The sequence below is a fragment of the Ostrinia nubilalis genome, chromosome 6 (assembly GCF_963855985.1).
Source record: "Ostrinia nubilalis chromosome 6, ilOstNubi1.1, whole genome shotgun sequence".
In the NCBI taxonomy this organism is placed as follows: Eukaryota; Metazoa; Arthropoda; class Insecta; order Lepidoptera; family Crambidae; genus Ostrinia; species Ostrinia nubilalis.
This window is the reverse complement of record NC_087093.1, coordinates 16,169,578-16,190,921: the sequence shown is the minus strand read 5'-3', so window position 1 is coordinate 16,190,921 and position 21,344 is coordinate 16,169,578. Positions and strand designations below refer to the sequence as shown.

At 36.8% G+C, this 21,344-nt stretch overlaps 1 protein-coding gene across 1 annotated transcript in view; it reads left to right on the top strand.

The window, feature by feature from the left end:
• Positions 1-21,344, top strand: part of LOC135072693 (protein dachsous) — a 368,595-nt gene that overhangs the window by 339,408 nt on the left and 7,843 nt on the right. The window contains exons 4-9 of the mRNA XM_063966701.1: positions 16,256-16,431; positions 16,811-17,040; positions 17,748-17,934; positions 18,168-18,594; positions 20,746-21,093; positions 21,183-21,337. Coding sequence (XP_063822771.1) covers positions 16,256-16,431; positions 16,811-17,040; positions 17,748-17,934; positions 18,168-18,594; positions 20,746-21,093; positions 21,183-21,337 — 1,523 coding nt within the window. The remainder of the gene's footprint in view (positions 1-16,255; positions 16,432-16,810; positions 17,041-17,747; positions 17,935-18,167; positions 18,595-20,745; positions 21,094-21,182; positions 21,338-21,344) is intronic.

Below are 21,344 nucleotides of genomic sequence, written 5' to 3'. Positions count from 1 at the left end.
AAAATTGTGTGTTCTCACACGACTGTCCAGTTTTGCGGGATCTGATAAAACTGGATTGCCGTGAGAAGGAGCCTTTACATGGAATATGTGGCATACGAGCGGTGCGGCGATACGGCGAAATCTTTGAGCTGCGGCACCGCAACGCATCGTGTGCGTTGGCTCTAATAGTGCATTGTCTAAGAGTGCAATCACGACCGGGTGATGTGTTATCGTTCGGCTGCTTCTTCATGATTACACCATTCGCATTGTTGCTGTGGATTTACACGGAAATTTTTCGAAAGTTACGACGGGATTCAATGGAGTTGGATTTCATTTCTTCGTTATGAAGGACTCAGAGAGGGAATTGATTTTATAACTCCGATTCCAAGAGTTGTGCTATTAGCACTTAGCATTATTATTCTTATACCCGTTTTCACCATTAATCCCTAAATTTTAAGTGACCCCTTTAAAAAACTCTGTTACGTGTTACCATAAGGGTCACTAAAAATTAAGGATTGATGGTGAAAACGGGCTTTAGTGTTGCTATTTTATCAAAAAGATAAGCCATTGCATTGGTTGATTGCTATGGCCTTTTAGGCATAAGAGATAACAGTTTCAGATCTTGTTTCATGAATGTAGGTTTATGTGTGCGTTTGTGATGAATCAAAGAAATTTACCAAAACTGGAATTATACTTCATTTAGCTCTACAATGACCAGTTCAAAATTCAATTCAAACGGTTGACATCCTTTGTGAACGTTACTGAAACGTCAAAATATTTAGATACCCGTATTATGTTAACGTCGGAGGCTCGGAGCTTTCTCAGAATCCAACTATGAAACTTGTACCGACTGTCGAGATGAGGGTACGCGATGCGTACAGGCTCTTAGTAGATGAATCATAATTTAGTGCGGCAGACATTAATCCCTAAACAATGTTGAACTCTTCGTATAACCAGGGCCCGTAGTTGTAAACGATGCCCAGTTTTGAAGATACTTCTGAATACTAAATTACTATGATGAGTCAAGCAAAATTAAATGATTCATTGACAGTTAATATTTTAGGCTCTAATATAAAAGTTTAAGTCGTATTTGGTTTCGTATAATCATCATTTTCATCTTCTTCGTTGCCTGGCTCATTCCCATTTTATTTGGGGTCGGCCCTCCTAATCATGCGTCTGCAGGCGACTCGGTCCTGGGTCATCTCGATGTTGACTTGGGCCTCTTTAAGGTCCTTATTATCAAGTATGGACATCCATGTGATTTGTTAACCACCATTTTCATAGCAAAACAAAATAAATATTAGAATTTTTGGCAAAACCAGCCGCAATTATCTATGGTCCTGTAATGCAGTTAAAAAGTTAGATGAACAACTTAGAAAAAAATTCCAGTATTGCAAATCCTGTGAAGAATTTTAGCAACACGTCTTTATCAACTATTAGTCACTCGTCCCGTTGCTATTTATCGATGTAAACCACCGGAATGTCGTAGTGTAGGTTACATTCGAATATGTAATCGACGATTTATCGATGTGGAGTGGTAAACATAATTATCCCTATTCAAGATTAGGGTACCGTTTGTTAATAAGGCCCCAAGTTTTGCGTATTTCTAATTCAGGAACGCTGTGAACATCCTTGATAAATCGCTTGCCAATAAAGCACGGCTATCTCCCTCGCACGCGGTGCGTTTCACTAATATTTATACTACAAGATTTTCCGTAATGGCTGCATTTACACCGACCTGTAACAATGCTAGTGCAGTTACAATGTTCGGCGAACGTGGAATTAATTCTTTAGCATTTTTTGAGAGATTTCAATGTATGCTTCGATCCTAGAACATTGGACAGTGGGCTTTTATCTTCATTATCATCATTTCAGCTACAGGACATCTATTGCTAAACATAGCCATCCTTCAATGATTTCCACTGGTTGGTTGGTAGCGGCCTGCATCCAGCGCTTTCTTTTATGTCCCTTTTAGCAATATTGATATTTATATCCAAATTCATAAAGTTCATCCCAACTAATATTATAAATGCGAAAGTAACTCTGTCTGTCTGTCTGTCTGTTACGCTTTCCCGCTTAAACCTCGCAACCGATTTTGATGAAATTTGGCATAGAGATAGTTTGAGTCCCGGGAAAGAACATAGGATAGTTTTTATCCTGGTTTTTGAAACAGGGACGCGCGCGATAAAGTTTTTCTGTGACAGACAAAATTCCACGCGGGCGAAGCCGCGGGCGGAAAGCTAGTTTTAAATAAAGTTCAAACCTAACATCAATTATTGAGTAATATTTGATGTACCTACCTCTAATGATCAATACCAGAAGTAAAACCGGTACCTACATACTAACGGCTTATGCTCTGAGGACGGTTGATTGAAGTCTGCAATGTCTTAAGTAGAGTCCATCTCAAGATTTTCTTAACTTGTTCTTGTTTTCCATTTGGGACTCGAAACTGGGACTTTTTTTTTTTTTTTTCGGACGGACTATGCTGATAGCCGTGAGCGGCTTTTTCAGCTTCACTGGACAATAGGTGAGCGCAGATGGCTCTCAACCTCATCAGCTTCACCGGAAAATAGGTGAGCGCAGATGGCTCTCGAAACTGGGACTGAATTTAGAGCCACTTACACACTAAACCATAACAATATTTTATTTTATTTTGTTTTGTTTTGTTTTGTTCAGAAAACAAACAGCTTACAAATATATACATTGTATAGATACAGTGTAGTTAGTCAAAGCCTATAGTTTTCACCTCTATGTAACTAAGGGGTATACAGTTTAACAAATTTTAACTAACAGACAAATTTTAGAAGTAACAAAGAAAAATATGGAAAGAAAGAAGTCCGAAGAAATTTGACTACCTTTGGCTCAGGTCGATATATAATGTTGTAAGAACAGGGGCTTTCGATCCTTTAAAATTCGCTGAATGATACATTTTTCAACAGAGTTCAGTTCTAAGAAAAAGCGGCAGAGCAAATGATCCAAAATTTAGCATAACTCTAGAGACTTTTTAACCTGATTGTAAAATAAGTTCCTGTAACTATTTACATTAAATTAACGGTACGGTGTTACAGTTTCGTAAAATATACAGCCATGGTCTACATTTAATCCGTTGTGTGTGCCCTGTAATTCACTGAACCTCAGACTCTCCGTTACGTGGCACTGCGTCTACGGGTATACTAGTTTGAACCATTGAATAGAATAGAAAAATCTTTGTTGGCACAGTCAGAAGTTACATAATAAACACAGCAACCCAACTAAAATAGCCACTGCGTCAATAGGCTCTCAGCATTTATCTTGACATGCTCGTAAGGGCATGTCAAGAAGCTGGAGCACGCTGGTGTCGCTGGTCTTTCACGAATTCCTTTGTTGACAGTAAGAATCAAAGCTGATACAACAGGTAACACAGGTTTATTAAAAACCTACACTCGCGAGCAAAACTATGGAATCACTTACATGAAGTTGTTTCCACGCGATCTTGTGTACTAACGAATTTGTAGGTAACAAAAAAAGTGGCACCATTTTAAAGATTAAACTTTTACCTTTAAATTGATACCAAATTCATTTAAATCACACCAGTATTTAAAAAGATATCGCGGCTGATGTGAAGAAGTAAGGAAAAAGACATGTATCAACTGTTTGATACGTCGCGAGTTGCGGCTCATTTACCCCCTATAAAAGCACGTGTTTTCGGATTTTTGCTTTCACACGTTGATCCATACACATCGCAGCTTCTTTTGACACTTTACCTGGGATTCTACACCTTCAGAAGCAGCACAAATCCTTGCACTATTGCAAGAAGGGCTCAGCCAGCGGGCTGTCGCATGTCAGCTCCACATAAGCCAGTCCTTGGGTTTCGAAAGTTTTAAGACGCTTTCGGGAGACTAGTGGCTTTATCCCGAGACCAAGTTCTGAACAGCGCCAGTGCACATCGCAGAAGGATGACCGTTTTTTCATGTCAAACTCTCTATGAAATCGTCATTTGACTGGTATCGACGTCTAGCAAGAGCTCAGAAATGTTCGAAGGATAGCTGTTAGCGTGTGGACAGTTCGTCTAAGATATCAGCAATAGAATTTGACTCCAAACAGGCCTGCCACAGGCTCGAAACTGACGGCAGGTCACCGATAAGCACGCTTTCAATTTGCTCGTACACATCTCGATGGGAAGTCGAGCAAGCCACCCCCATAAGCTACTGTTTCAGCGAACCAGCACTGCACAAATCGCTCCCCAGGCTGCCTATAGACCCGACCTCTTCAACTGCTGCACTGCAAACACAGTCTGCATTCATCGGAGAACAAAACTCGCCTCCATTACTCGCCTACCCATCAAAATAAGTGCGAGTTAATTGAAAGCGTGCTTGTCGGTGACCTGCCGCCAGTTTCGAGCCTGTGGCAGGCCTTTTTGGAGTCAAATTCTATTGCTTATATCTTAGACGATCTGTCCACACGCTAACAGCTATCCTACGAACATTTCTGAGCTCTTGCTGGACGTCGATACCACTCAAATGATGATTTCATAGAAAGGTTGACATGAAAAAACGGTCATCCCTCTGCGATATGCACCGGCGCTGTTCAGAACTTGGTCTCGGGATAAAGCCACCAGTCTCCCGAAAGCGTTTTAAAACTTTCGAAACCCAGGACTGGCTTATGTGGAGCTGACGTGCGACAGCCCGCTGGCTGAGCCCTTCTTGCAATAGTGCAACGATTTGTGCTGCTTCTGTAGGTGTAGAATCCCAGGTAAAGTGTCAAAAAAAGCGGAGATGTGTATGGATCAACGTGTGAAAGCAAAAATCCGAAAACACGTGTTTTTATAGGGGGTAAGTAGGCCGCAACTCGCGACGTATAAAACAGTTGATACATGTCTTTTTCCTTACTTCTTCACATCAGCCGCGATATCTTTTTAAATACCGGTGTGATTTAAATGAATTTGGTATCAATTTAAAAGTAAAAGTTTAATCTTTAAAATGGTGCCACTTTTTTTGTTACTAACAAATTCGTTAGTACACAAGATCGCGTGGAAACAACTTCATGTAAGTGATTCCATAGTTTTGCTCGCGAGTGTAGTAACATTTTAGTAGTTATCGATAGTGATCTTGTAGTAGATTCAGGCTACAGAAAAGGAATAAAAATATGTTTATTTATAGAGAACCATGTCTGTTTCCTAAACAATTTATTAATCCAAAAAATTATGTCATCTTACATCGTCAAAATAAAAATACCCAAGAAAAGTTCTTAACAAACTATTCGCTACATCCACAAACCGGTTCTTTTGTAACATGAAAAATTACACAAAAAGCTATTACATTATACAATATAACACTATAACATTATGCCTAGAAATACGTTAAATGTTATAAATCAACCGCGCAACGGAACGTGGTCCCAACAAAGAATGTTGTTTTGACTTATAATCTCATTAGATTTTATGACATTACCATTTTTATCATTATAATATCAATTTTGATAGACCAAATCTGTGAAGAAGCCATTAAATAAATTTCCCAGTAATTACTTTGCAATAGCAGTATCCAACGAACGCCATTGCAAATCAAATCTTTAGATTAAGAAGATATCTAAAAATGATCTCACATTGTGGAGGTTTTGTGTGGGACAAGCTATAAACGCACAGCGATTTGAATAATTCCAATTTTCTTAATTTGTTTTTATTAATTTGTGATTTAAATAAATAAAGTTATTCGAATAGAACTATAAATAAATATAATATTTAATTTGTGGCTTCATTACAGAAGCTTAAACCTATATGTATATTAGAATCATAAAACTTTAACACGTCACACAGCACTACAACTTGATCGAGTTACTGGCACCTGGCAGCCGTGACGTCACATCGACGCTCTGGTACAGACGGGGCGAACGCGGGGAGGTGTGCGGATAAGTGGGAGGGAGAGTCGCATTCCAGCGAGGTGCGCTAATAAATAGCTAGCTCGATCGAGTTGTCACCCACTGAAAATCAGTGTCTTGGCAGTCACACTGTCAAGATATTACTGAGTGGGTGACCTTTTTTGGCAACTTAGTTTTTTTTTTGTGTATGTCTTTGTTGCCTGAATCTGTTGTTGCCAAAATAAAGTTATTTTCTTTCTTTCTTTCTTTCTTTCTTTCTTTCTTTCTTTCTTTCTTTGTTTCTTTCTTTCTTTCTTTGTTTCTTTCTTTCTTTGTTTCTTTCTTTCTTTCTTTCTAGTTTTAAATCACATCTCCCATGCCTTGCGCCTCCCGCGCCAGCCTTGAGTTTAATTAGAAAGAGCTCCATAACATTTACGTTCAATGCTCAAACGCACGCCCCCACCAGATTTATTACTAGCTCGCCCCGAGATAAATATCCACTAATTAAAAAAAAGAGCGGCAAGAGCGAGACGGGTTGAGAAGAAGAGTCCCGCGAAATATTTTGGCAATGAAACAAGTGAACTTCGTTTTTCGTAACCACCAAAATATTTACCTATATCTATCATTGTACTGGTATCAGGTATAATTATTGGTATTCTTAAAACTGGGTAAAACTGTTATAGCTGCCCTTTTGGTATAGCTAAGAGACTTCTCTCCCTCCAACTTCTGTGTGACTAGAAATTAAAGATTGACCACCATTAATAAAGCAAGAAAAAGACTTCACATACCAAAATTGTCTCCGTGGCCTGGAGTATTCACAAATACTGTAGAAAATTCGCTAATTTTGTATCATACTCGAATCAGAGATAATTTTTGTACATATTAAAAAAATGTCCAAGCTTTGAATTTAAATTATTCTAGTTTTCAACAGTTAAATCCTTACGAAAGCTTTTCTAAAGCTTTCTATTTATTTCAATCTCTGCACTGAACCCTAATACATACATTGGGCCTCGGACGGACAAACCGATGGACGCATTTAAATTGTAATAATAGCTTCTCTGTGCCAATATTGCACTTGTATTGTTTTTACTGTATAGCACAAATGGAACTGAAATTGAATCTAGAATCTAGAGCGGTTGGCTATGGGAATCATAATAATGTATTCTTAACTGGAAAGCAAATAGTTTTGTACATTATATAACTATACAATGAAAAAATTCATAATTTGAAAATGTTTAGGGATAATTTCTAAAATGTAGCTTTTAAGGGGTCATAATAAGCTCTTAATTGAGCTTTACTTAACTTTTTAAAGACTTAATAAGGCGTAAGAAGATTAACTTATTTTATGAAAACTAAATCTTACTATTAAAATTAATCATACAAAAATATTTAATAAAAGAACTACATACATTGAATCAAACCCCTGAAAGAAAGCTCTTTGGTAGTCTGAAATATCCCTCAAGTTATAATTTTCAAAAATATTTGCTATACTTGAATAAACAGCAACTCATATCCTATGTAATTACATGTCTATTCGTGCCTAATCAAATATCGATTTAACATATTAGCTGACACCAGCAGCCGTGGGACCACACAGGTTTATATTTATCACCCGACGCGACTTAGCCAAGCAACACTAATAAAATAATGCATTAGTTGGACACTGACTGAGCTGGTAGCTGATCGCGAGGCAATTTCAATGGTGAAGTCAATGAATGAATTTTAAAATGAAGTTACCTTCATAATCTATACTTATAATAAATCTGTAGAGAGGTCAATTCTGTACATGAAATATATTTTCAAAATAACAATCAGGGGGTGATTAGTGATCGATACTGATGCCAAAAATGCAATCAGTAAAATTTTTGTCTGTCTGTCTGTCTGTATGTTCCTTATAGAAACAAAAACTACTAGACGGATTTTAACGAAACTTGGTACAATTATTCTTAATACTCCTGGGCGGGTTATAGTATGCTTAAGAATTCCCACGGGAACGGGAATTAGCGGGAAAATCCTTTTGTATGAAAAATCTAAATCGCTTAAGTTAGATGCTTGAAATTTGGCATGCAGGTACCTTAGTAAACTTAAAGCTTAGTTACAACAGGATATTGCAAAACTCCCACGGGAACGGGAGTTAGCGGGAAAAAACATTTGTATGAAAAAATCTAAACCGCGTAAGATAGATGAAGGGGGTAAAACGGGATCCACGCGTACAAAGTCGCGGGCGGCCACTAGTACTTAATAATTTTACTTGAAATCTACTGAGGTTTGAAAACTTTCAGGCACTAGCCGATTGCTCTGATCGCAGAACTATATATTTGTAAGAGCTATAAACTTTCCAAATGTTTAAGAAATTTTAATGACAGATGGGTGACTAAATGTTAAAAATAACAATTGAAAATCAGTATAGACTTGATTGCCAGTTCAATTTATTTTATTGCCTAGAATTGCCTTTTATGAGGTAACTTTAGAGAGAATTTAATAATAATTATATTTATTTTAGGACTTTATCAACATAAAATAATTACGGATGAGCCTGAATGTACACCGTTGCTTATTAAATTCATTAAGATGTTTAGAGTCGTAGCAATAATAATGAATAATTTAGTCACTAATTGCATGTAATTACATTAATTTATTGTTAATTAAACTAAAGGAATATTTGGACAGGCTATAAACAAAATTTACTGGTCGTAAATTAATTTCGTGTAATTGAAAATTTTAGCTTGTCAAAGCCTAGATCGTTCGCCTCGTGCCTACTAATTTTAAGTATTATTATTTATTACTCAGTATAGTTATTGGATATTCTCAGATGGTCTGACGTATCCTAGTAATAACGTAAAGGCCTAGATTAATGTTATGTTTGCCATTAATTTAAAGGAATCTCGATTCGACACGCCAATCAGTTAAAGAAGTTAATTATGCAAAGCGGTATTAATACCATGTGAACTTTTTTATGTTTTTTCTAAATCTCCGATAAGCCTGATTACTTTCATTCTAGTTTCCCAGCAGTGGGACGCCCGAATAAGGCAGTCCAAAACCAGTATATCGAGCTAGCCGTATTGCGCATTTTTATAACAATTCTCTTGCGTCGTATAGAGCTGAAAATTTGAAATTCGAATCCCGAGAAATCCAAGGATGCGGTTCGTTTGGTAGGGTTGCCAATTTACTCCCTTCAATTTGATAGATTTGAAAAGCAAAAAAATGACTGCAAAATTCTCATAAAATTAAAAATAGAACCTGTAGTCAAGAAAATTTCTGGATTTAGAACCTTAAATATCTATGTCTATAACTCTGTAACTTCGTTTAACTAGTAATAATGCGACAACAAAACTGGCTTCGCTTGCTCCATCCAGTCATTGATTTTGATTGTTACACCAGGCCAGAGGCCACACTCATTATACTTGCCAATTTTCACTCGGACTCAGTAGCTTAACTGTCCCGACCTCTTTACAGTTAATAACTGATAGTTCTCGGAATTATTCATATTTCTTACATGGAATAATAAGGTAACACCTTTACTGATTAATATTTTTAAATTGAGAATACGCTGTTATGAATCGAGGTCCTATCACTTTGTCACAGTTCAAACTGCTATAATACTCGTAGATGTACGAGCCTTTTGAACCTTCGCCATTCCCAAGTGACTGAAAAATTTGACATCACTTGATGCATTTTTATTAGTCGTCAAACTATCAAAAAGAAAACTAACCTGGCTACACAGGAGTTGCATAAGTGGGAGAGAAGTGGGATAGTTCTGTTATAGGTAACTAGCTTTTGCCCGCGGCTTTACCCGCGTGAAATTTAGTTTGTCACAGATCATTATAAATTATAACCTATATTTTAATATGGGTTATAAACAATAATACTGTAAAGTTTTATTAAAATCCGTTTAGTGGTTTTTGCGTGAAAGAGTAAAAACATCCAGACATCCATACAAACTTTCGCATTTATAATATTAGTGAGATTATTGATAGAGTCCTGTTCCCCGGGGTTTTGGATTAAATATGCGGAGGTTAACTAGTCGGGACTAATCCCACCTCTATTTACCATGCACCACTGCAACTCCTGTATAACCAGGATCTATAGCTTGGTCTCCAACGAAACCCAACCAGTAAAGGATGAGTGGGGCGGAAAAAGCAAAAATTTTTTCTCTCACATTTATAAAGACTCATTTCAAGGGTTTGCCAAAATGTTCACCAACCCTGCGTCGGATCCAGCGCCCGCGCAGCGAAACCGAATAAATCCTGCGCGGTCATCGACCCAGGGCGACAGTTTTTGTCGCGAGTTTTAGACCTCCTTTTTTAAAGCAACCGCCACAATTATTTTGAACTTTTTACACCGCGTTATTTCGATGGGACTGTGGGCACGATTGATGTGTTAAAATGTTAAATGTGCAAGCGTCTTCGGCTTGGGGTGGGGATGGTTAGGAATTATCTTGTCTTAAGACTCATTTCGAGTGCACGTAGAGAGCATTCTTCTTGTAGGATCCTGGTATCTTTATTCTTGTTAATTGTAAAAACTATTGTCGCAACCCTGATGACAGACTTTATTTAACGTCTGACACAGCTCTCTAATGTAGACAAGAGAACTAGTATTTTTCAGTTTTTTAATAATTTGCATTACATACCAGCGTGTTAACAGTACCATACGCATTTTATAATAATCTAGTCAATTTCCTCATGCCTCGCATTGATTATCATTTTAATTTTCATCTTTAAAAAGAAATTAAAAAGAAAAATCATAGCCTGCATTTTCTAACTGCAGAATACCTTCTGCTATCAAGCAAAAACAACTTACAGTATGAACTGATATTTTCGCCTTACAATAACCTATTTCTTCTAGATATTTTTTTGCATTTACTTTTAGCATTAACCAACATTTAGTTATCTTATAACCCACTTTACTACCGGCGTTTTAGTGATCTAATCGTTTACTAATTGTCAGCGAAGCCGTTGCTAATGGTTTAGTGTACAGGTGATACTTTATCTTTTGTCTATCCATTATCAAGTTATCAGTCAGGTTAATTAAGCGAAATAAACCACTTTTGGTTAGCGGCTAAAGCAAAATTTAATTTTGCTGTATTCTAATTGCCACGATGTTGCTTGTATCAAGTGACGTAGGGTTTCTTACGGCCCTCTCTTGTACTATTGAGAATAAGTATTTATGCAGGTTTATACAGGGTGTCCCAGAATCGGTGAATCAAACTGCTAGGGGAGGTAGCTCTACTAATGTACTATCCCTAAAAATATGAAAAAAAAAATGATTTAGTTAGGATTTTTTTTTTAATAAAGTGCTCTTAACTCGAAATCTAGTCATTATTTTCAAAAGTTTGTTTACAGATAAACGAAGTGATCATGTACAAATTAATATTAGTAAGAAAAAAGTACAAATAAACTCCAAACGCAACAATTATAGCCAGATACTTAAGCAAAGCTGATTTGTTTTCACTTTTTCAAAAAAAAATCTTTGTCTTTATGTGCTTTATTTTTTTTCATATTTTTCAGGGATAGTTCACCCATTCTGGGACAACTGTATTTAGATTTGATTTGATCATGAAAACAATAGGTATATCAGAAACGGATGCAGATCAAAATTTAAATCTTTTTGCACAACAACGCTTAATTTAACCACTTTTTCACAGACATCCATTCTACTATTTATTTTCATGGGTAGGTATAATTGACTATTCTTAAAGTGTTAATAAAACCTCATTCCTGCAAGTATGCCATTAATTGGCATCCATTGTTGTCTCTTGTCTTATTCATCAATTAATTTTATTAAAGAAGTTTTTCAACCGATGCAAACCGAACGTCCTTCGATACCGCACACAATCTCCTAGCTCCTTAATTATTCAATCTAAAATCTGTACAATTCACACGAAGAAATCTGGACAACACTTAATTGTACTGGGCCCTGTTTTCGTGAGAGAGATAATCGCGGCCTTAATGATTCCGATTTAGAAGCAGTGTAGTGGATAGTGGGATATCGATATTCATTAAAAATCATTAACATCGATCGAGTTGGAGATACAGCCGATCTGGGTGATGGGCAACTACACTGGTTTTGAACTCTACTTAGTTTCAAACCAGGAAACTTTGATCACCAAATGTTTGTTTTAAGAGTTGATTAGTAAGCAATGCGATCTTACTTGAGGAAGCAGATGCACTATTACTAAAAGAACGAAACAATGCACACATCAAATATTAAATAATAATGATATGTATGTAAAATTAAGATTATTGAAAGTCTTGGCTAATGATTATGCCATTTGTCTTGGAAGTGCTTTTTTACTTTTACAAAATGTACCTACATCTTTGGCATTACTTGGCATTATTTTTAACCGACCTGTATTATGAATTATCATCTAAGAAATTAATCATGTCGTAGATCAATATTCTCTTTTATTTTCAACATAGGTGCAGAGGCATTTCTCATGTAGAATAGATACACTAGACATTATTTAATTATGACATCGATAGTGAAACCATCGATATGTCTACAACACTATTTAGAAGCGGGATGCAAATTCACTTGGCAAAGCGACAGTCGGTAATGCACACGCTATGCGACGGCTAACGAACCTTGTTGTCAAAAACGTAGCAAAACGTTCGATAACAATATCAAGTTATATCTGTCAATGAATTGGCAATTGGCAATGATAAAAAATACAAAAAAACTCAACAAGATTTAAGTATACAGATCATAACCTGTATACTTGCATTTCATTACTTACCCCCTTACTAATAAAACCTACACGCTCGTTGAACAGTGATTTACAGTGACGTTTAGTATGGAAATGACGTCATTTTAAAACAGTGTTTAACAACTGTGTAACTTTTTATTAGTAAGGGGGTTAGAATGTAAGTTTTAATCAGTCACTCACTACCTATTATGTGGAATACGAAAAAAATTAAGAACAACATGGAAAGCTAGACTACTCCAAAAAGTAATATTATTATTGCTTTGAGGATATTTGATCATAAATAATATTGTAGGTAGCAGTGGTAAGTTAATAAAACTTTTAATACTTTATGAAAATTAAGAGCTTCAAATAAAGTACGAATTCAAGTCTTAGGCCAACAGAGGTCTGGGTCTAAATCAAATCCTTAAAGGTTTAGGGGCGTAAATTAAAGATTTTAATTATGATTAGGGTTATTGCCTCTATATTTTACCGTCAATATTTAAAAGGATTAATTAGGCTTTTAACAAAATGAGAGGAACGAATCTTTATTATTATACTTAAATGCAAATGCTGCCATTTTAATAAGATATCGTAGACTTGATGTTGAAATGCGCTTCCGATTCAAAGTAACTTGATTGTGACGAGTTACTGGCATGTTGAGATTCTGTATTTTTATATTTAATACCACTTTGGTATATCAACTACTGAGACCTTAATTCATAAAATACAGAAAGATAATATCGATTGATAACACTTAAGATAAAATAGGCAATATTCGTCGATAAAATTATCGAGCTCATTGCAATCTAAATGAACATCTCTACATTTCTGCTTCACCTTTCAATTCAGCATTACCTTCACGGTCCAAAATAAAACATTCGCGTTAAACCCTAAAATTGGGGAAACGGACCGCAAAAGCTGCCGAATCGAGGCGAATATCTCGAAAATAAGACGAGTCGCATCACTGTATAAGAAACAAAGGGGACCGAAGGGGACAGGAACAAAGAGCAAGCTCCCCCCCTTTCCCCCTTTGTCTTGTCCTCCAAAGCGACTGTATATCAATCTCCACACGTCAACAGGCCTGCCCAAAACGACCGACGAAAAAATCCAACGCAAAAAAGACTCGACGGAAAAAAAAATCTACAATGAACGCTTTAAATTGTTGAGAGAACTGCCAATTAAAAATTGATAGATATTACAGTGGGGTTTGCGAAAAAATTGGGTTAGTTTTGGAAATTTTGGGTGATTAAGATTTATTTACCTAATTGCACAGAAAGTGTGTTTTGGTTTCATTTTGTCGTTGAGAAAATTACTGATATCGATGTGTCTTCAAGTGTTTTAAATGTGAATCTTGAATATTTAAAAATAGAAGTCCTATATGCGCGAGCGCAAGGGGTTTTAAGTGATTATGTATGAAAATAGTAGTTCAGGTAGCTACGAATGAAAATAGAAGAAAAATGTGTTTATATGACACTGACTAATTAGGATTCCGTACCAAAAGGGTAAAAACGGGACCCTATTGTTTTTCTCCATTTTTATATACTTAAGACATAAAATTATCGACAAATAGGATCAATCCTTACTACAGTTAGCTCTTGAATATAAAATGTATCGATGATTATTGTAACACTAGATACGGTTAGCAATAAATTGGATCTCATTACTATGTATAGTTTGACATATTGACAATATTAAAGTATTTGTAACTTTATTATTAAGTTTTAAAAAGGCATCGGTGTGAAAAATAATGGTTGATTTTACACCTGGCGTGCTAGCAATAAATAAATATCTAGACAATACCTACAGCCAGGCCTAAAACCTGTTGTACAGCCTACTTCAGTTGACGAGCTGTAATTATCGGTTGATAACTCGAATGGTGTCAATATCATGAACATCCTAGGCACATAATATAACGATCTTAATTTAGAGAGTTTTAAGTATTCAGGTTTTATTTTGAAACTTTTTTACTAAATAATATTAAAATGCTGCAACATTAGATCTTTGCCTTATCAAAAATTTACTTTATGAACTACTTTGACATTAAAATTGATTGTTAGACTAGGCGCAGACCACCGATTTTTAGTTGGCCGATAGTTGGGCCCGAATTTAATTTGTATGAAGAATCAGCCAAATCAAATCGATGTAATGTGCGCACTTCCATGCATGCCCATACTGATCAACTGCCCGACTAAACTATCGACCGACGAAAAATCGATGGTCTGCGCCTAGGCTTACCTATAAAGATTTTTGTAATGACGTGACAAGGAAATAATAGGTAATTGACATGAAAGGCTCCTCAAGAGCAATTTTAGTACAGTTTTATCAGTAATTTTGACAACTCCAACATTCTACTATGAGTTTGATGAGTTACTGAAGACCACAGCACATGAAATTCTAACCACTTTGTTTGTATAAGAGCTTTACCTGCTGTCTGGACAATACTTACTACAAAAATATCGATTCAAATGTTAGTTTACTAACCCAAAACTGGTGTACTATTTAGGTAATACAGGTTTTCCTGCCTAAAATAGTAAATTAGATTCTATTGATAAATTAAATTTATAGATGTTAATCAAAATTTACCTAAGCGTATAATTTGGCGTATGATTATCTAATTAATCGGAACAAACCGACAAATTTTGAGTTTCATAAGCAACAGGACGCTTATGAAATGGGTCTAAAATGATAGATTATAAATTCTAGCCTCGCTGACTTGCGCGATATCTGGTCTAAATCATTATTTATGATACTTTCTCGAGTCGAAAGCTTAATAAAGGGTGTGATGTAGTTAGTTCATGTTCATTTGATTTCAGTTTAATGATTATAATAATGTTACTGTAGTTAATTCGTTGTTAATATTAAACGAGAATTTGTATCATACATCATGTAGATATTATTACTAGCAGAAATGAGAAATAGACCCTACTTCATGATGTTGGTATAATTTATTCAATGGTTTCCATATTTTCGAATCTAATCTAACCTATCTCTCAATTCTCGCTCAAATCAAGAAGCTGGCATGAGTGATAGAGATAGATAGAAATATGAAATTGGCACTAAAAAACCCTGTAGAAACCTAAGCAGATTTACATTGGTCGAATCGTTTGATCCTCTAAAAATACACACTGACTTTTTACCTGACTGCACCAGAAGGAGGATTATTCAGTACAGGGCTTTTTCCTAAATAAAAAAGTTGTAATAAGATAATTAATTATTTCTCTCTAAGGTCATCAAACCTTGAACCGTCTTGTATGAAATATTCTCAGTTCAAACTAAATGGGAGGGAGCATTTGATTTAATACAGCATTAACCTTAATAGGCAGCAATAAAAGCTGATAAGAGATGTTAGTCTGCTAGTTTTTGAGTTTAATCAACTTTAAGGACTCCTAAATAGGAAATCAACAATCTCAAATCATTTACCAAAATATTTTTTTATTAGACTTGTTATTCTTTTAATAGAATACGTCTAATAATAATATCCGTCTATACTAAGTGAAATAAGTACTGACCTTATTGATTGCTTCCAAATTATTTGTAAAGTGACGACCATCTGTCCAGGTACTTACATATTTTATTATGAAAGCTATTCAAGATCTTCAGAGAGACATTATCTTAATCTGTCTTTATTATTAATCGAATTTCATTTTCATGACAGTATTTGTATGTAACAAATAGGTATCTTACGTAGCTTTACCCTCACAAGATGATACTTTTTGCTATAATTACTATTCTAATAGCACTCTTTACTTGCCTCAGGTAAACAACCAGTCCGCTACAGCATCGTATCTGGTGACGTGGACCATCGGTTCACCATCGACGCTGCGACCGGCACCATCAGGACCACGGGCCAGCTGGATAGGGAGGTGACGTCATCATACCTGCTGAATGTGAAGGCTACCAATGGGAACTCGGCCAGTTATGATCAGACCCAAGTAAGTAGTAGTAAATAGTAAGATTAACCATTCCAAGCCAAGTTTTGTCAAGCAAGAAAAAATAGAAAATGTTTTAGAGTGAAGTAAAAAACTTAAAGCGTTTTGAGAACTTTCCACTTTTCCACACCTTCATAATCAGAATACATCAAGCAACTTAAATTTTGATAACAGCACGAAAAGTCACTAAATTCAACATCGGTAGTGTCTTCCTTTGAAACTGAAATAACTAATAAACTTGACTTTTGTCTATCAAATCTGTATTCATCTTGAACCAAAGAGACAGAGTAGATGGTTGCTTTTTCCTGTTACTTTTATACCTACATTCTGTAATATTTTAAAGATATCTTACATGCTTCATAACACGATCCGTTATCTCCAGGTCCAAATCACGCTTGAAGATGTGAACGACAACGCACCAGAATTCGGCACATCATCAGTAAAGGTGTCGGTTGCGGAGTCAGCCAGCATTGGTTCCGTGGTCTACGCAGCCAGGGCCACTGATGAGGATGAAGGCAAGAACGGAGTGGTGACGTACAGTCTGGTATCTGCTACTGGACCACCGAACACGTTTGCTGTGAATCCGCAGCATGGGCTGGTCACTTTATTGAGGTAAGGCTTTTGGGGTAGTTTCAATGTTTCATCTACTTTAATATGTGCAGGATGATTTAATTAAGGCTACTGACAACGCCACTCTTGTGGTCGAGTTTTGGGCTGACACTGTGTAAGGTTTGCTGTCGACACGACAAGAAGAAGAATATTCACAAGATAAACTTAGGGAGTTCTTTCTTTGTAGGATTTTGGGTTTATGTACTAGACTAGTAGTTTATTTTTTATTTTAGTTATATTACATCAACCTCATGGCCGGAGCAGAAATAATATTTATTATTTTAAATTATAATAATCAAGTTAATTTTGACGGAAGGCTTAAGTAATACCGGCTATTACAGTCTTAAATTAGCTTCTATTACAAATGATTAAATGATAAAATAAGACCTAAATAAATACAAAATTAAGCTTAAAAGTGGCAAACACATTTTCTCGTCGCGCACTGTACTAAGCGACCGACTTAATTTGAATGATTTATATGCAAGCGATAAGAATCGCGTCGAATGTACGATTCCAATACAGGAACAGAGTCAGTGCATAAGTTTATAAACGTTAAAAGCTTTGACCCCTTCGAACATGGCATTTGTTTACGGAATTTCTCTAGTACAGTTAAAACACTAATCCATGAGGTGATCCTATTGCAACTTAAGAGAAATGGGAATACAGAAAAAAAATACACTGTTGATCTTAAAAAAATCTTAATTCCACAGGCCTTTGGACTACGAGAACCAAGTCAAGCACACTCTGATAATATCAGCAAAGGACGGTGGCTCTCCACCTCTAAGCGCCAACCTGACCCTGGTGGTAGATGTACAAGATGTCAACGATAATCCTCCAATCTTCGAACATGATGCTTATAGCGCTAGCGTTCTGGAATCCGAAGCTGTTAACACTAAGGTAAGTATCTTCGTGATACACAAACGTTTTGTAGTACCTGTCTTAAAAAAATCATGATGATAATTGAGAACTTTTTATGAGAGTTCTGGTAAAATAAGCCTAATTCTAATATTCAATCACATTCTCATTGGTTTTAGGTGAACTTAACTAATTAGTCACAGTTTTAAAATGTTTGCATTATAACTGAACATTTACATAAACACACTAACAAAAATAACCTTTCTTCTTTGCAGATCTTAGAAATCCAGGCCGTAGATAAAGATACGGGGAACAACGCGCGTATAACCTACCGCATAGTATCAGATGGAAATGCGACCAATGAAGATTATTTCAAAGTACAGCCGGCTACGGGCTGGGTGTACCTCGCCAAACCACTCGATAGAGAAACAACGGCCAGACACAAAATGACCATAACAGCCACTGATAATGGTCTACCCCCGCTCTCAGCATCAGCTAGCCTCGTTGTAAACGTACTAGATGCGAACGATAACGACCCACTTTTCTCCAAGCCCGCATATGAATTTCATGTCGAAGAAAACCAGAAAGCCGGCGCTTTCGTTGGGAAAATATCGGCAACAGACGCGGATTTAGGAGAAAACGCCATCGTGAGATACAGCCTCTTCCCATCCAACACGAGCTTCAATGTAAACCCTGTATCTGGTAAGTGATGCTACTTGATTTAATTCCATTTTAGTAATCTCATTACTGGTTTGAAAGTTGTATCTGGTACCCGTCCATTACGATGCAAATTATAATGCTTGAACATAGTATAAAGATTCTAATAGATGGCAAGCGGTGAATAATTGAATAATCTTCGTCGTTTTATTGGATAACACTGCAATTTTACCGTAATCCACGGAGGAGCGAGTCGTCTCCACTGTTTGATCAGGCGAGGAATTATTCCGGCGAGCGGCCACTCGAAGCTTTGTTTATCGAGCCGGCACTTTGAAAGCTAAAACCCAAAGTATGTTGTGCCTAAGACTCATCGACTGTCCAAACAATTCGGACAAACATTACATTAATACCTGCACAATTTAAGGGAATAGGGAGCAGAGACGGTTAATATTTGCCCATGTCCTTCCATGTGATTTTATATTTTTGTTTACTTACGGGATTTGACAAGGACCAGTGCCTATATGGGAGCATCATGGCTTCGCAATCAACGCAAAGTGGCTGATAACATCGACTCTTATCGTTGAAATCGTGTGAGTTTTAAAATTCTCGATATGGGCGTCAGCAAAAAAGGGGGTTGGCACTTCGTTATCGTGGTTTAACTGACTGATGAATGGTGGATCATTCCGTCTCAATTCGGCTTATCTTCGATCAACACCCCGCGAGCTAGTTAGCGAATCTTTAGACCTTACCCTTTACTGTCTCACCGAAATGCGTAAATCATTCGCAATGACGGCTGTATATGGCGCGATTTCGAGATAGAGCATTCAGATCCGAACAGGTGCTCTCTTAACGTATTTGGGTGGCAAAATTGCTAAACAGTTTAATCTTTTCCCCTCAATCATTACTTATAACGTAATAAGCACCTTCTAAATTAACAATAAATTGGAAACGTTGTAATGACCCCTCCAATCGATAGCCGATGAAGAGTCAATTGGAAACTTCATCAAAGATCACGAGATTGTATCTAGAAAGGTGTCTCATTATTACCTTGATTAATAATCAATCCTTTATGGCGATTTTTAACCCAAAGGTCACACTACTAGTCCGACCAGATACCCACTACGGGAGGCAGCCCCCTATGAATTTATGCGCGTCAATTGCGAATTATAAACGTCGTCGCGCGCGCATGCGTCGTGACCCGCCATTAACTATTATTAAAATATTGCTATGTAGGAGCCTGGCTATTCTCTTCCATGTTTTATTACAGCCCTACCACGGCCAGATACTGTCGTCGCGTATTTAAATCTCATACGTTACAAATGTACGTGTAGGACGTTGCACGGACCTACAACTCGTTCTGTTGACGGATACCTTTTATTTTCATCTGTTCTCAAATGAATTATAGGTGTAAAATGTAGCTGGAATCTGACTTGGCACCGTGTGACTATAAATCGTTATAATGATACACATTAATGCATCGTTGCAATGAGAAAAAAACTTGCAATCAATATCACTAGTTAATCAGCCTTAAAATGTGACGCAATCTCGACTTCAAATTTGATTTCACCGTGAAAATTCACGGTTCGTACGCTTTTAACTCAACAATATTATTCTCAAAACAAAACCCGCTCTGGGTTCCAATATTTGTGAGAGGAGAAAATAACGATGAACATTTTTTTTCTAGAGCCCGCTTCACATCGCTCATTACGGCGGTCCCTGCCACATCTTATTATCTTCCGACAAGTTCCTCGAATGCTTCACCAAAATCGATTTTATGTGTATTGATTGAAGGATCGTTATCGTTTGTTGCGATTTTATAAAATCACGTTTATCGTCCTTCCCCGTTTCTGTCATCACGATTTTTAGGTTCCCAATACGGAGTGGACCTTCGGATAATCATAGGTATTCTGCCGCGGGCGATCTGTTTTATGAATGCCTAATTTCGGGGTTGAACTCCATGATAATCGTTTTGAAATTGACAAAATTCTTACGCGACGTATTGGCGGTCTTATCAGTGGGAAATTTGCTTAGGACGTGCGCGGTGTTCATTACAGGGTCCGAAATTGAGTCTAGATTTATACTGGAAATTATGGCCAAATATCGATTAGGTTTTAATCTGGTAAATACCTATGCTATACACATGTTTCTAAAGATTATTGAGGTCGTTCATTTTTTAAATTGCTTTTCTTGTTACAGGCGTCATTACAACGAAGGAAGTTTTGGACCGTGAATTTAAATCTTCGTATTCTTTGTTCGCTGAGGCGCGGGACCAGGGTGGGCTGCCTAGGTCCAGCCGCGTGCCTGTTCTGATACAAGTGACTGATGTGAACGACAACTCGCCAGAAATAATAGATCCTCGTGAAGATGTGGTCAGTGTGAGAGAGGAACAGCAACCTGGAGCGGAGGTGGCAAGAGTCAAGGCTATTGATAGAGATAACGGAATAAATGCATCGGTCACTTATTCCATTTTGAATGAGAGAGACATAGACGGGTTCGGAGTTTTTGTTATTGACGCCAACACAGGTGTTATCAAAACTAGCACAGGTAATAAATTATACTGCCTTCATTAGCCTTAAGATTATCGTTGCATTTATTATGGTTGAGTGTTTTTAATAAATACAATTTTTTTTTAGTCCTAGATCACGAAGAACGATCTATCTACCGCCTGACAGTAGCTGCCACTGATGGAGGGAAACCACCAAGACAAACCGTTAGACAACTGAAAGTGGAGGTTTTAGACTTGAACGACAATAGACCAACATTCACTAGCTCCAGCTTGTCTTTCAAAGTAAGTA